The 15,101-nt window shown below is 46.6% G+C and overlaps 1 protein-coding gene across 1 annotated transcript; it reads right to left on the bottom strand.

Annotated features, from left to right (window-relative positions):
* Window positions 1-11,742: 11,742 nt before the first annotated feature.
* LOC147982210 (protein FAR1-RELATED SEQUENCE 5-like) lies at window positions 11,743-14,794 on the bottom strand. The gene is made up of 5 exons (XM_087516239.1): window positions 14,597-14,794; window positions 12,784-14,377; window positions 12,257-12,709; window positions 12,100-12,161; window positions 11,743-12,015 (listed from the first exon to the last, which is right to left on the bottom strand). Exons 1-5 carry the CDS (start codon window positions 14,792-14,794, stop codon window positions 11,743-11,745), a joined length of 2,580 nt encoding a protein of 859 aa, XP_087372365.1.
* Window positions 14,795-15,101: the final 307 nt, after the last annotated feature.

Here is a 15,101-nt window from a genome sequence, read left to right as displayed (position 1 = left end):
CCCTTAATGTATTACATGGGTTGTTGTGAAGATTACGTCACTTGTGACATTGCTTTCAATGCGGTTATGCCTCTAAGTCGTGCTTCGACACGTAGGAGATATAGCCGCATCGAGGGTGTTACAAGTTGGTAATCAGAGCCTTCCCCGACCTTAGGAGCCCCCTGCTTGATCGAATCGCTGGCGTTGTTGAGTCTAGAAAAATGTTTTGAGTCTTATAGGATTATATATATCGGAGAGTTAGGAATTCTTTTTACTCCTCAGTCCCTTCGTCGCTCTGGTGAGGCATCCTGAAGTAGAGTTTTGACTCTTCTCTTCTCAAATTTCACTAATTTTTTTAGGATCACGCGGGTATCTTGGAATCGTTCCGATGGTTTTGTGACGAGAACATTGTTCTTGGTGCCTCTTGACATTTAGGGGTTGTGGCAGTGTCCCGGGGAGTTGAGCTCTGAGGTGTTGTCGTCACAATTTTATCGTTGCAGTTCTGGAATACCTGAGTTTAGTTTCGCTGACATCGAAAATCTCTTTTATGCAGTTGTTGGTGAGATAACCTCGACGCCACCCAGTACTGGGGCGGGAGTTCGGCAGTATTGCCATAACTAGTATAATGGATGCTTTTCGAAGGTTGAGGTAAATGATTTTCAAAGGTTTCTTGGTTATGTGTTGAAGGATGGATACAGCTGGATGTAGGATTTGTTAGTTTTGGGTGAGATATTATGCTTCCCCTGTATCCCCAACACCTGATTGCATAACCGAAAAATTTCGGGAGTTTGATAAGTGGGAATTCAAGTAGATCTTAGGATATCTTTCCGACAGATGTATGATATGAAATTGGGGTTCGATGTCTAGTGGTCCGCCTATCCACGGTTGGTTTTACAGTGGTCTCGCTGTGTCTTAAAGAGTCCTTGGCTATGCCGACTCGGGGACGCTTCGTATGTCATGTGCACTGCCTTGTACATGATGGTGTTGTACGATCGAGCCCGTGTAGGCCCCACCATGAAAACTTCGGAAGAAATCTCTATGATATGTTTGTTCCGGCTTATTCGGCAAGCCAATCCTTTGTTCTGCTTTTGAGTTGTGGTATTCGAGGTTGCTTCGAAGTCCAGTGTTGATTCCATACCTTTCCTAAGCGGTGTTCTCATGTTCCTATGTGATACTAATCCTTCTTGATCATCGAGTTTGTCATCTTAATTTCTTTTCAACCGACGTGTTTCCTTCAAGTGGATCCGATCATTTCAACATCCGCAAGATCACCTCTCGGTTTTCCCAACGTTGTTCGTTCCATCTGTCCCCAAGTTGCTTTTGTTTTTTCCCACCCACCCACCCTTTTCATTCAAGGACTCAGACTTCATAAACAAGTATCCATTTTATTCATGTGAAGTCTCCTCATTATTTTTTTAATCAACGTTCTTCCCCGGTGGTTCTCGTGAAGATGCTCTACAAGTTCATCATTATTTGTTCTTTTCTTCTCCGGTGGATTCAAGTCAAGTTTTGTTGATCATACCTTTTTCCTCGTTTCAATACCTTCTTATGCCGGTGCACCTCATAATCTTCCATTTCTCGCTATTCAATTGTTCCGGAGTGTTCAAGATATCTCGAGCCTGTTATCTCATTCAAGTCTTTTTATTCAACCGGTGCAGCCTCTCTTTTAAATCATTTCAACGGTGTTTCTTTTGAGTGGGCCCTAACCCACAGGTCTTTTCCCAGGATCTTACCTGACTCTTCTTATTTTCCCGGAGGTATTCTTAAATTATTTTCAAAGTTTGACGTAAGAATGCATTATCATCAGTATTATGTCTTTCTCCAAGATCTTTCAAATTCTTTTTATCGTTGGTTCAACCTTTCTTATTTTCATCCCGGAGTATCTCAACAATTCATGGTGGTGTTTCTCATCGTCATTCTCTGCACATGAAGGCCGAAGAAGAGTTTTCCTCCAAATCTTATCCGTTCTCTCAAAGATTCATCATTCTAGCTTGTTGCCATCCTCTCATAATTGTTTTTGATTGTGAAATTTCTTTTCACTCATCCGGAGCAATTCAGGAGTCTTTAAGTTTGTTTCTCTGAAGCCCATAATCTCAGAATTATTCATTTCCAGCTTTCAGCTCTCGTTCTCTAAATCTTACTGGTGCATCGTTCAAGTGATCTCTAATCAGTCGTGATTCCTTCGTTCTCATGCTTCTAAATTCTCTCAAGCATCTTCGTTTATTTGCTAATCCTTGCTGGCATTTCTTCATGTTTTATTCGTTCTTTTTCAATTCTTACGGTGGTTCGTTCAAGAGTGCTTCTCTTTCGTTATCATACAGATTCATTCGTTGTTTCAATTCTACCGGTGTTTCGTTGAAGACCTTATCAAGTTATCGATATCTCTATTAATCCTTTCTACGAGAATAAGTAATGTGTCAAATCCGTTGATTATCATCAATTTAATTGATGAAGGATAAGCATAAAGTAATTCTTATTCTTGTTTCATCGAGTGAACTCAATTCCCTATTCCGCAGGCTCATCAAATTATCGGTTTCATTTGTTTCATCTTTCTTTTCCGGAGTTCCAAGCTTTTCCGCATTATATCGTCGCGGAGATTCTTCTAAATCATTACAAGGCTTCACCTTGTGTTTCAACTTCTCTTTCCTTCCTGTTTGATCATCCTTTTGTTACCGGAGTTCTTCATGAAGGTTCTACATGATGGTTCATCAAGGATTTAATTCCTTCTTGAAGTGTTCATCAATATTCTTTTCAGAGGAGCTCAAGTTTCCTTCTTCTTGCAACCCGGAGTGCAATCCTTTCTACCGTATCATTTGAGGTGGTATTATGTCATTCTTGATAATTTGAGTTCATGTTTCATGATTCACATGTTGTTAAGAGTGAGTTATTTTAAATCCATCAATCTCGTCATTGGAGTTATCTTGGGTTATATTTCACCTAAAGCCTTCCCTAAGGATTGTTGCTAATTATGGTGCTTATAAATGATCCAAGTTCTTCATTTATCCTTCCGGTGAGATAAGTTTCTCGTCTCCTTGTTCTTATCAATCCAATTCTTTTTCCTGTGAGTGGCAGGTTGTCACCTCATATATTTGAGATATATTCCATAAGACCATATCAAGCTTATTCTTTTCGTTGTTGGTTTTCCAACAACTCCGTTATAGCATTTGTTGTAAGCGTGCTCCCTCAAGATCTTGTTTCCCTTCGTTCATTCCATTCCATTCTTACTTTTGTTCCGGAGGCTTTGTGATGTTGCTGTCTTCAACCCATCTTTCCATTTTGTTAGGATCGTGTTCTTTTCTTGGTTTATCCATTTAACCGTAGTGTTGTGTCCTTTTGCTCAAGCTCTTTCATTTTATCAAGTCTTTCATTCTCTTTTTCAACCGAAGTGCTACCAAAATCGGTTCTTTCTTTTCCTCTTTCTTAACGGAGTGCTTTCAACTTCGTTCATCTCCATTGTATTCTTTTCTCGAAATGGCTTAACCTTTTCAAGGTTCTTTGGTTTCACGCGTTTGTCAAAGAAGCAACTTAGCTTTACCTCTTCTCTTTCCCTTCCGTTTTTCCCTCCGGTGCCATTCTAGATCTCGGGACGAGATCCTCTCGTAGTGGTGGAGTGTTGTAACGCCCCGAGACCGTTGCGCCAGGTATCTTCCGGTGTTTCGTTGGTGTTGCCTTGTCATTTGCTTGCGTGTTGCATCTTGCCATGTCATCATGTGCATTGCATCATCATGTTTTCAAAACTTGCATTCGTCCGGGTTATCCCAGTTCTCCCCGTTGTCCTTTCTGAGCCCATACCACACTTGCACACGCCCGCGGCATGTCCGAAAAGTATTTTATAAGTGGCCGGAAAATGTTCTCGGAATGGGATGAGAGTTGGCTTGTGGTCTTGTTATAGTGTAGGTAGACCGCCTCCCAAGTTTCATCGCAATCGGAGTCCGTTTGACGCCCCAACGGATAACTATAGCAGCAATATAGCCGGTCTAACGTCGGACGTTTTCGGTCTCCGGAAACAGTCGCCAGGCCTCCCTCTCTTCTCTTATCTCAGCTCGAGACCGTCTACACAGCCCACTACCTACCACCAGGTCCAACCTAACCTCTCTCATCAGCCCGCGGCCCTCCTCGCGCGCGCGTCCGAAAATTGTCCCGGACCCGACCCGAGCAGTTGTCACCATCGTGTCCGGATCATCCCCAAACATCTACAAAATGTCTCCGTTTTCTCATTTGGGCTCCCTATCTATATTATCCGCGATCGTCCGATTACGATCGAAGGGACCGGATAGCCCCTAATTTAACCCACCTGCTATTTATACACAGATGAAACCCTAGAAACTAGGGATCTATCCCATCCATCCCGTGTCCGCCGCCACCACTCTCTCCCTTGGTTTCAGCGCCAAACCAATCCCCAATCGGCAGCCTCGATCCAAATCCACCCGCACGCAACCATCCACTATGTCCTCCCGATCTGCCTCCTCCTGCAGAGGCACTCACCTCGACCCCGAGCGGATCAAGCCAGCCATCCCCGCCGGTGATGGGCAGCACCGGACCAGCAGGACTGTGGCCTTCCTCTCCCTCCTCCCCTCTGTTTTTCCTCGTGCTCCCCAGCTCTCTCTCACGATCTCCCACTCTCTCTGTATTTCATCTGTTGCAGGTCCCGAGCACCTTGTTCCCTCCTCCCGTGCCTCGATCCAGGGTGGATCGGGAGCAGCGCCACCCTGCGTCAACCGCCGGAGCAACGTCTGCCCCGGCGAACCTCGACCTCCTCCGAAGCCATGGAGCCTCCCTGCCGTTCCCGACCTCAACTCCCTCTCGTCTCGCCATGGCGTCTCCGAGCCCAACCATGGACAGTGGCTGCCGGAGCTCGTCTTCCCCGCCCGCGTGTGCCCGCCGTCGGCCAGAGTCGCAGGCCACCATGGACAGCCCCAGGAGCTCCCTCGCAGCTGCCTGGATCTGGCGTCTCACCGGAGACCGCGTCCTCGCCCGTTTCCAGCCGCTGCCATGCTCTGTCGAAGACGACGAGCACCCGCCCGAGCCAGCAGCGTCGTTGACCGCGTGCGTGGAACACATCCCGCGCCAAGTCCCTCCGGCCGCGCCCGCAACCTGCCTCCGCACCGTCCCTGCGTTCCTGTCGACCCTCGCTGGAGTTGTGCCAAGTTCCACCTGCTCTTCTCGTCCTGCCAGATGCATCCCTCGTCGCCGGATCCGGGGACCCCGCGCCCGGATCCCTCCATCCCCGGTGAGCTCCGCCTCCCTCCATCGCCGGAGCACCGCCGGATGCCTCGCCATTGACCCTGCCATATGCTTCGTTCGCCTAGGGCAGCGCCCAGTCTCTGCTTCATCCACGCGAGGGAGACGAGCGCAGCGCTCCTGTTTCGTTGACGGAGTCCGCCCGAGCCGGCCCACCGCTAGTTTTCCCCTGCAGGCCTCCCTCTCTGTCTAAACCGGGCTAGGCCCATGGTGAGCGCCCCAGCGCCCAGCAGTTTCGGCCCGTGCCTTGTTTTTTTGCCAGATTTGCAGAATAGTCCCTAGAGTTCATGCATTTAGTATCTCACAAACTGTGCATCAGATTAAAATAAGTTATATATGAAACTTGCTTAGAATTTTGTGTAGATTAATAATTTGCCACTTTCATCTATGTTTGAAATGTTGTTTGTTTAAATTTGCTTAAATGCCATGCTAAAATGCTTTATTTCATAACTAAATAACCGTAGCTCCAAACCTAACAAACTTTATATGTAAATGGGGTAGAAAAATGCCTAGTTTAACATGGTGGCATCACTTTGCATGTTTAAAAACTCTAAAATTGTGTTTAGGGCAGAACGGTACCAAACCTTAAAACATGCACATGAGGAGTTTCCAGACTTGTTGTTTTGTTGTTCCGGCCTCATTTAAACTTGCCTAGATAGATACTTTCATTATGCTTCACCTCTTGCCATGCTAACAAGATTTAATATTGTTGGGTACATAAACGAGAGAGAACTAAATAAGTTATGTGGTGTTCCGTCAATATGCACCCCGATGCATATTGAGCTCCACTTAATTTGTAGGATTGTTTGTGCACTTTGCCATGCCATGCCTCATTAAACCGGACATGCATCATACTTGTTTGCGCATCGTGCCATGCTTATGTGGTGGTTGTTTACTATGTTGTTTGCTTTTTTCCGGTGTACTTCTTCTCGGTAATCCGGTAACGTCGTGATTGTGAGGACCCGTTCGACTACGTCCGTTTGTATTCTTCATGGACTCTTTCTTCTTCCTTGCGGGATCTCAGGCAAGATGACCATACCCTCGAAATCACTTATATCTTTGCTTGCTAGATGCTCGCTCTTTTGCTATGCCTATGCTGCGATACCTACCACTTGCTTATCATGCCTCCCATATTGTTGAACCAAGCCTCTAACCCACCTTGTCCTAGCAAACCGTTGTTTGGCTATGTTACCGCTTTGCTCAGCCCCTCTTATAGCGTTGTTAGTTGCAGGTGAAATTGAAGCTTCTTCCATGTTTGGAACATGGATATTCTTGTTGGGATATCACAATATCTCTTATTTAATTAATGCATCTATATACTTGGTAAAGGGTGGAAGGCTCGGCCTTATGCCTGGTGTTTTGTTCCACTCTTGCCGCCCTAGTTTCCGTCATATCGGTGTTATGTTCCCGGATTTTGCGTTCCTTACGCGGTTGGGTTATAATGGGAACCCCTTGATAGTTCGCCTTGAATAAAACTCCTCCGGCAAGGCCCAACATTGGTTTTACCATTTGCCACCTAGCCTTTTCTTTCCCTTGAGTCGGCCAGCTCAAGGGTCATCTTATTTTAACCCCCCGGGCCAGTGCTTCTCTAAGTGTTGGTCCAACTAAGCGATGTCCGAGGCTACCAGGGGCAACCCTGGGCTGGCTTACCCGACGTCTGGCTCATCTGGTGTGCCCTGAGAACGAGATATGTGCAGCTCCTATCGGGATTTTTCGGCACATCTGGGTGGCTTTGCTGGTCTTGTTTTACCATTGTCGAAATGTCTTGTAACCGGGATTCCGAGCCTGATCGGGTCTTCCCGCTAGAAGGAATATCCTTCGTTGACCGTGAGAGCTTGTGATGGGCTAAGTTGGGATACCCCTGCAGGGTTATGAACTTTCGAAAGCCGTGCCCGCGGTTATGGGTAGATGGGAATTTGTTAATGTCCGGTTGTAGAAAACCTGAAGCTTAACTTAATTAAAATGCATCAACCGCGTGTGTAACCGTGATGGTCTCTTTCCGACGGTGTTCGGGAAGTGAACACGGTGTAGGAGTTATGCTTGACGTAGGTTGTTCTAGGATCACTTCTTGATCATAGTTTCTCGAACGTGCCTTGCCTTCTCTTCTCGCTCTCATTTGCGTATGTTAGCCACCATATATGCTAGACGCTTGCTACAGCTCCACCTCATACCTTTTACCCGTCCTATAAGCTTAAATAGTCTTGATCACGAGGGTGTGAGATTGCTGAGTCCCCGTGACTCACAGATACTTCCAAAACCAGTTTGCAGGTGCCGATGATGCCATGCAGGTGACGCAACCAAGCTCAAGGAGGAGCTCGATGAAGATCTTGTCCTTTGTGTTGTTTCGGTCCAGTTGATCAGTAGTGGAGCCCAGTTGGGGTCGATCGGGGATCTGTGTAGCATTTGGGGTAGTCTTCTTTTATTTTGGTTCCGTAGTCAGACCTTGAGTGTATCTGGATGATGTATTGATTTATTCTTGTAATTGTGTGAAGTGGCGAGTGTAAGCCAACTATGTATCCTTTTCCCTTAATGTATTACATGGCTTGTTGTGAAGATTACCTCACTTGCGACATTGCTTTCAATGCGGTTATGCCTCTAAGTCGTGCTTCGACACGTAGGAGACATAGCCGCATCAAGGGCGTTACATATGGTTGGATGGTCTTTCATCTGGTCGGATGTCCGAACATGTCCATGGATATTCTGATGTGGTCAGTTTGGTGAGCCGCTTTGGTGGCGCATTAGGAATGGGATAGATACAAATCATCGAAATCCCTAGTATGGATGAAGATTTTTTTGACAAATTCGAGGTGGTGTTGCACCTCCGGCCGTTGATGACATCATCCTCGCACAAGCAAACGACCGGCCGGGCGAATGGATCAAAGGATTCAGACAAATGAAACCAAGCAGGCAAAGACTAGTCAGACACTTGCTTGGCACAACAAGCAGCGGATGGAATCGACAAATCTTTGCCCTCGTTGTCATCTTCCTCCCGCCTCACCCTCTCAAGCGACGAGCAGAATGCGAGTGCTGACCTTGCTGGCTTGCGTCCTAGGTATGCAATTCCGGTTGCCATAGGCCAAGCCAAGGTGACTGACTTCATGCCACTGGTCCCAAGCTGGGGAGGGAGCTTGGCACCAACTGGACCAGTGGATCGATAAGTAACATTCATCTACGACAGTTCTGACCGAAGCCTTGTCGTCCCCATCTAGGCGCATCGCCATTCCAAAGAAAAAGTTGTCGTCTCCCTGTCACCGCGCAGCCACCCATCCATCATCCATCCGCCGGGTCCCTACAGTACCTCTCCTCACCTTGACTTCAGCGCCCATGGCGGGGGCCAGACGACCTCGTGTCGCCTGGGCTAGGTGCTATTCCTTTTCGATCCCGCCGTCGACGCACCGTGTCTAGCACTGCACCACTTGTCAAACGAATGCAATCGATCAGCACTCCTGGCTGGCTCGCTCTATAAATACTCTTCTACTGCTAAAGCCTGACCAGCCAGGACGTATGATCATGGCGAGCAGCAGCAGCAGCATGGCGGTGCTGGTCATCGCCGTGCTGTGCGGCCTGTGCCTGACGGCGAGCCGCGTGGAGGGGCAGCTGCAGGTGGGTTTTTACAGCACCACCTGCCCCAACACCGAGGCCATCGTCCGGCGCGCCGTCACGGCGGCCTTCACGACCGACCCCGGCGTCGCCGCCGGGCTCATCCGGCTCCACTTCCAGGACTGCTTCGTCGAGGTACGTGTCGCATAGGATCAGAAGCAGCTGCAGGCTGCAGCTATAATATATATGCCTGCTTGCTTTTGCATGGCTACGCCGCACGGGTGCTATATTTAGGAACCAGCAATGCTAGACCTACGTACTGATTCATACGTAATGGCTTCGGTGGCTTCTTTTTGGTTGGAGGAAATAAGGGGGAGGGCCCTACCCATTTGAAATCAGGGGGCGGAGAGGTTATAGTTAGGAAATTTACGTAAGAGTTCCTAGGTTTTCTTCGTAGGTGTAGCATTTTTGTTTAGGAACGGAGGGGTAGGAGAGAGGGGAAAACGTATACGTGTTTAGCATGCACCCGTATACGTGTTTAGAGCATCTCCAGCCGTTCGGCCTCCAGGACGCATAAAAAGCGTCTCCTGGGGGCGAGCCGGCGATGCAATCGGCGCTGGGGGCGGTTTCGCGCCCAGTCATCGCCCCCAGCTCGCCCCTAGGCGTCGAAATTGGCCCACTTTTCAGCCCCATTTCGGCGAATAAAGGGCCCATGTGGGCGACAATAGGCCCATATTCGGCGTGGTTCACCCTTGTTCGGCTTTGAATTATGCACATAAATTTTTTTATCACATATTTCATCACAAAAATATCAAATACTTCAACAAAATAGTGTTCAATACAAATTATATGGTTCAACAAATAAAAACTCATATTTCATCACCGGGAGCTCCGTATGCAAGCATCCTCATCGCTGTCGTGCACTTCTGGATGGAGATGAACCCAAGAGCGCCGGTGCAATCCATCTTGCACTTGAAGTAGTTGTTGAACTCCCGGATAGAATTCACAATCCTGAGGAAGAGCTTTCGGCTCATCCGATAACGGCGCCGAAATGTTTTCTCGCCGTGAAGTGGAGCATCGGCGAAGTAGTCGGAGTAGAGCATGCAGTAGCCTTCGAGACGATGCCAGTTCTTTACTTTCACCCGCCCAGGCGCCGAGACACATCGCCGCGGCTTTTCATTGCTCGCCAGCAGCTGGGCGAGGGCGGCGAGCACCATGAGATGCTCTTCTTCCTGGACGTCGGCCTCGGCTTCCTCCTCCAGCAGCGCGGCGAGCGCTTCCTCGTCATCCGAGTCCATCGCCGAGGCAGGCAAATCGCCGAACACCTTGAGCTCGGTGGGCGTGTACCCGCCGCTAAACCGTGCCTCCGTGGCCGAAAACGGCGGCCGGAAACGCCCAGCTGCTGTTGGAGGGGTTGCCGCGGCGAAGCGCTGCTTTTTTTCCGGCGGGGAATGGCTATCTAGCGGTGTAGGACGGTGGGCGGCGCCGGGATATAGCTACTTGTGGCCGAGGGAGCGGGGGGTGGGAGGCGAGTCAGGGAAGAAAACCTTGACTTTTCCCGTGACGGTGTGGGCCAGCCACGCTTTTCCCTTGCGCCGGGGAAGAAAATTTCATGGACACCGGCTGCAAAGCCCATCCTGTGCGTACCCCTGCCCAGATTCGTCCACGTGTCCTCTCCTTACATCCGACCGCCGCAGTTCGTTCCGATCCGTTCGCTCCTTTCGTCGGCTCGGGAGCGCTCGCTCGGCTCCAAATACGTGCGATCCCGGCTCCCTCACGAGGCAAGGCCGGCTGAAGCGGAGGCCCACATAGTCGGCCCTTTTGTCTCACAGTCGCCCGGTTTCAAGCCTCTGCGTCTTTCGTCCGCCGCCGCCGCCGCCGCTGATGGAGGGCATGGTGTGCCCAAACCAAGGTGATCCCGTCTCCGGCGCCGGCCTCTCACTCCCCCACACGCACCTCCATCTCGCCCAGTTCAGAACTGGTGACCCCCTCCCTTGCAAGTCTGAAAGTTTGTGTTTCCTTTTGGCTGTTAGCATGCAATTAGCTCCTTCAGGTAAGAGGTTTGATTTCCTAATCATACATGACCACATGTTAATCACATATTTTGATTAAACTGGGACGAACGAAGTGCAACCTAGCAAGCTCGTACTTGATCGGATCGTTTGTTTCGCTCAGTCGAGCTACAAAATCAATTCCATCACTAGTTTCAGAGTAAAGAAAGTGTAGTTTCAGATCGAAGGGTGTTTATCTTACAGGAGGACGAACTTTACATTATTTTGCTATACGTCTGACAACTATCTAACCAAACTCACATGCTAATAATTCAATGCGATTTGTGCATGTCTTTGCAGTCGTGAAAGAGAAGTTTTCAAATTGGCAAGGATTCCCCTGGTCCAACTAGCTAAGATGGTAGAAAAGGGAACAAAGAGCAAACAGGAGGTCACCTACTCATGTAACAGTCATGCTTCGCCATCATTCTACTGGACGAAGACCCCGAAGTACACCGCTGGAACAAGACAACTGATGCCATGGAAACAACATCAATAATTCCTGATGAGTAGACATAAAAGTAGGATTTTGAGATATTACAAATCTGGAGTAGACTTCGTGACAAATCGTGTACTAGTATATAGCTGATTGCTCTCTCTGACAATTTCCAACTACAATGTACAGTTGTACACTGTATCTTTTTTCATCTAAGATATATATGAATGAGGTGCTCGACCTCGAAGATTTAAATCAGAGGTCTGAAAATCTGAAACTATTGCAGGTGCTCGGCCTTGAAGATTTAACACTCGCATAATCAATGCAATCTCACAGAAATCCAGAAATGATGAAAAACCATACTCAGTGTAGTACATAATTATACCAAAACATTCTAAATGAAGAAAAAATTCAGTCTACTACAGTGCATCAATTATAATTCATAGATACACCAAATGACATCAAAAAAATTGTACTCCTTATAGGCTGCCCGTAATACTAATCATCAAAAGGTAACTTTCTAGCAGCCGAGGACAATGTGGCATCCTGCTCAACCCCAAGTAAAAGACTTGTAAATCCGCCTTGGATAGATGGAGCAGACATGGTTGAAGGTTGCCCATACACATCATTTGCAAAGGTTAGCATTGTGGCATTAGCATATCTGCCTTGGATCAACGGTGCAGCCATGATCGAATATCGCCCTTGCCCATAGACATCATTTGAAAATTTTGGCATGGTACTAGTAATGTCAATACTACCAGCATTCACATCCTATATCATAGAATATGAAATTGTTCATAAAACATGCAAGTCAAATATGAAAAGGGGATACTGACTCTGAGTCAAATGGTTTACCATCATTTCCTTCGGATCAATGCCGCCATCCCTATTCTGTACTACATTTTTTCGATCTTCTCCTAAAGTCAAACATATGAATTGAAAGAAAAGTAAAAGGATTAACAATAGAAGTATAGAATGGAAAAAGGCTTGCTAGAATGGGTAGGATCGGTACCTTTCTTTTTAGCACTTTTATTTTTCTTCCCTTTCTTTTCTTCGAGGGAGATGGTTGCCCGTTTACGCTTTGCGCCTTTCACCACCTGCGGAACTCTGAATGATATTGTACCATTTATTGTGTTTGTAGCACACTCAGCCGAAACTAGCGGAACCTCGCTGGATTTTTCCTCCATCTTGCTAAGAGTGTTATCTGCTTCCAAGTCTAACTTATCTATAGCTTTCTTGAAATCATCAAGAAGTTGTTTTGACCGAGTACACTTCAATGCAACTGATGTAGCCTTCCTTGAGATACGTGCAGCTTGTGTTTTCAAGCTTTCCTCCTCGGATCCTTGTTTTTCAACATAAAATCCTCTTTTCGCATATTTTGTCCATCTTCCTAGTATATATTGTGGTGGCAAAATGAAAACGTCATTCATATTGAAGACTTTGAATGCATGCTTGCACAATATACCTGCAAGATATGGATGTCATATTTCATCAAGTTGTATTACAGAGCACATTGCATCATAAATTGTGTATATATACCTATGGATTCGAACTTTCTACAACAACATGTAATAGTTGTGTCCGTGGTATTGAATATAACTTTTGCTCCATGCTCGCTGTTCATATGTGTGACCATATATGTCAACACCGGACCGTCGGTTTGTAATAGTTTACAAGAGAATGAAAATTGCCTTTTGAATTCTGTTTCAAATTCTGAATACATCCGCCTTGTATATGATTCAGATGCAGTCTTTAGCAAAGGAAAATTTGGACTGTAAGCAACAGGTTTCTTTCGACGCGAACTAAAATCTTCATCCAACTCATTTTCATGAAGACTTCCAAAAACCTTCTCACATTCTACAAGGAGTTCTGAAAGACCAAGTCTCCTACGAAATCTTTGCTTGAATACATTATTCATACCTTCACTCCTTTGAGTCGAGTTCATATCAGCTGTAAAAGAGTCACGATAGACAGCAGCCCACTTTTCCCTCAACTCATACAGCTTTTTCATCCATTCATTGTCCTTAAGGTTGTATTGATCCAACAATTCGAACCATTTTTTATTGAAGTAAAATTCTGACCTATCTTCGTAGACACATTTCTTAAAATCAGGTAAAAACTTCTCAGGATGCTCATGAATTACATGCCCAAGATGTTTTGCAGCATTAAGATAAATGTGCCACAAACAAAGCCGATGACTTGTATTTGGGAACACATATGCAATTGCTCCGTCCATGGCCTTGTCCTGATCAGTGAAAATAGTGCTCGGATGCTTGCCTGACATCGCTGTTAAAAATGTTTCAAAGAGCCAAACAAATGAATCGATACTCTCATTAAATATCAGCGCGGCACCAAAAATTACTGTCTGCTTGTGATGGTTGGTACCAACGAATGGAGCAAAAGGCATTTCAAACTTGTTAGTCTGAAAGGTGGTATCAAATGATACAGCATCCCCAAAACATGCGTAATCCATGATAGACTGACCATCTGCCCAAAAGAAATTAGCTATCTGGCCATCAACTTGATCTATCTGAATGGCATAAAAAAATGTAGGATCCTCTCTTTGCTTATTTTTCAAGTATTCCAACAGTGTTTGTGCATCATTTGATTCTAAATACTTCTTGCGCTCGCGACCAATCTCATTATTGCAGTCCATCTTTGAGAATGGTACTTTGTCGGGTCCTCCGTAAAATGCTACCATAAAGTCATATACCTGGGATGGCTTCATCCCGGCTTCCCGTATCTGGCCAATTAGATGTCTATCCGCTTCTATAACACGTCTTTGGGACCTCATCTTGTGCACCTTATTGGGACTAGCAAGATAATGATTGTGCTCGGTTATAAGCTTTTGCACTGTCCAAATACCATCCTTGTTGACAATAAATTGAATACGAGCCTCACAACCTGTCCTTGTAGTGTCCTTAGATGATTGGGTTTCTCGATGGCCTTCGTTACTGCAAACTATATATTTTTGAGATATACTTTTATCACCTCGTCGCTTTCTGTGACTTTTTCTGACACTGAACCCAACCTTAGCGGCATATGCGTTGTACATATCATAAGCGCTGTCCTCTGAATCGAAAGCCAATCCAACTTTTGGAACAATCAACGTTTGTCCAACTTTATCAATCGCCTGCCATACAATGAGTCCAGAGTTAAATTTATATTACCATAATGTGATGTGGGAAAATGTTTTTCTCATGCACTTTGTGAATTTGTTTTCCTAAGCTTACTGAAGAACACATATTAATTTTGAGCAGTCATTTGCCAAGTAATCAGTGCATAGTACAGTACTAGAGTACGATGATCTTATGCCGACTGTCTGAATAGGATATCGCTTTTCAACTCGTACCTGCATTCTTTGCTCTACATCGGCGACCCCGTCGTCCTGTTGACCTCCTTCTCCTATCATGGCGGTGGTCGTATCCTCCCGGACTCCTCCTCCTGACATGACGTGTGGGGCCTGCAAGTTCATGGCGTGCGCACAACCATTCTCATCCACGAGATTTATGCGGGACAAGTCGTCGGCAGTGCCACCGTGGTCCGTCATGGCCGCTCCCGTCCTTCTCGACGGTACTGCAGCTTCAAACTGCGGCGGCTATGAATATCCTTCTAGGCTGATGCGGCCATGCAAAGGAGAGGATGAAGATGTGTTTGGGCGTGAGGCAAACATAGTTGTGCTCTCCCCCGGCGGAGTGAGTGCCGGACCAGGGTTCCCTCGGCCGCCACCAGTCTAATCTGCCATGATCAGATCGCCGCTATTCAAGGGAAGCAGATGCTATCAATCACAAGTATGCGTATCTGATTGAAAAGTCATAACGACGGGAGCTGATTGCCTGCAGTTTTTGCAGCCAAGC

The sequence above is a fragment of the Triticum urartu genome, chromosome 3A (genome assembly GCF_056163025.1).
Source record: "Triticum urartu cultivar PI428250 chromosome 3A, HENAU_Tu73, whole genome shotgun sequence".
Classification (NCBI taxonomy): Eukaryota; Viridiplantae; Streptophyta; class Magnoliopsida; order Poales; family Poaceae; genus Triticum; species Triticum urartu.
Note: the sequence above shows the minus strand (reverse complement) of the source record. Positions and strands in the feature narration are given on the sequence as shown.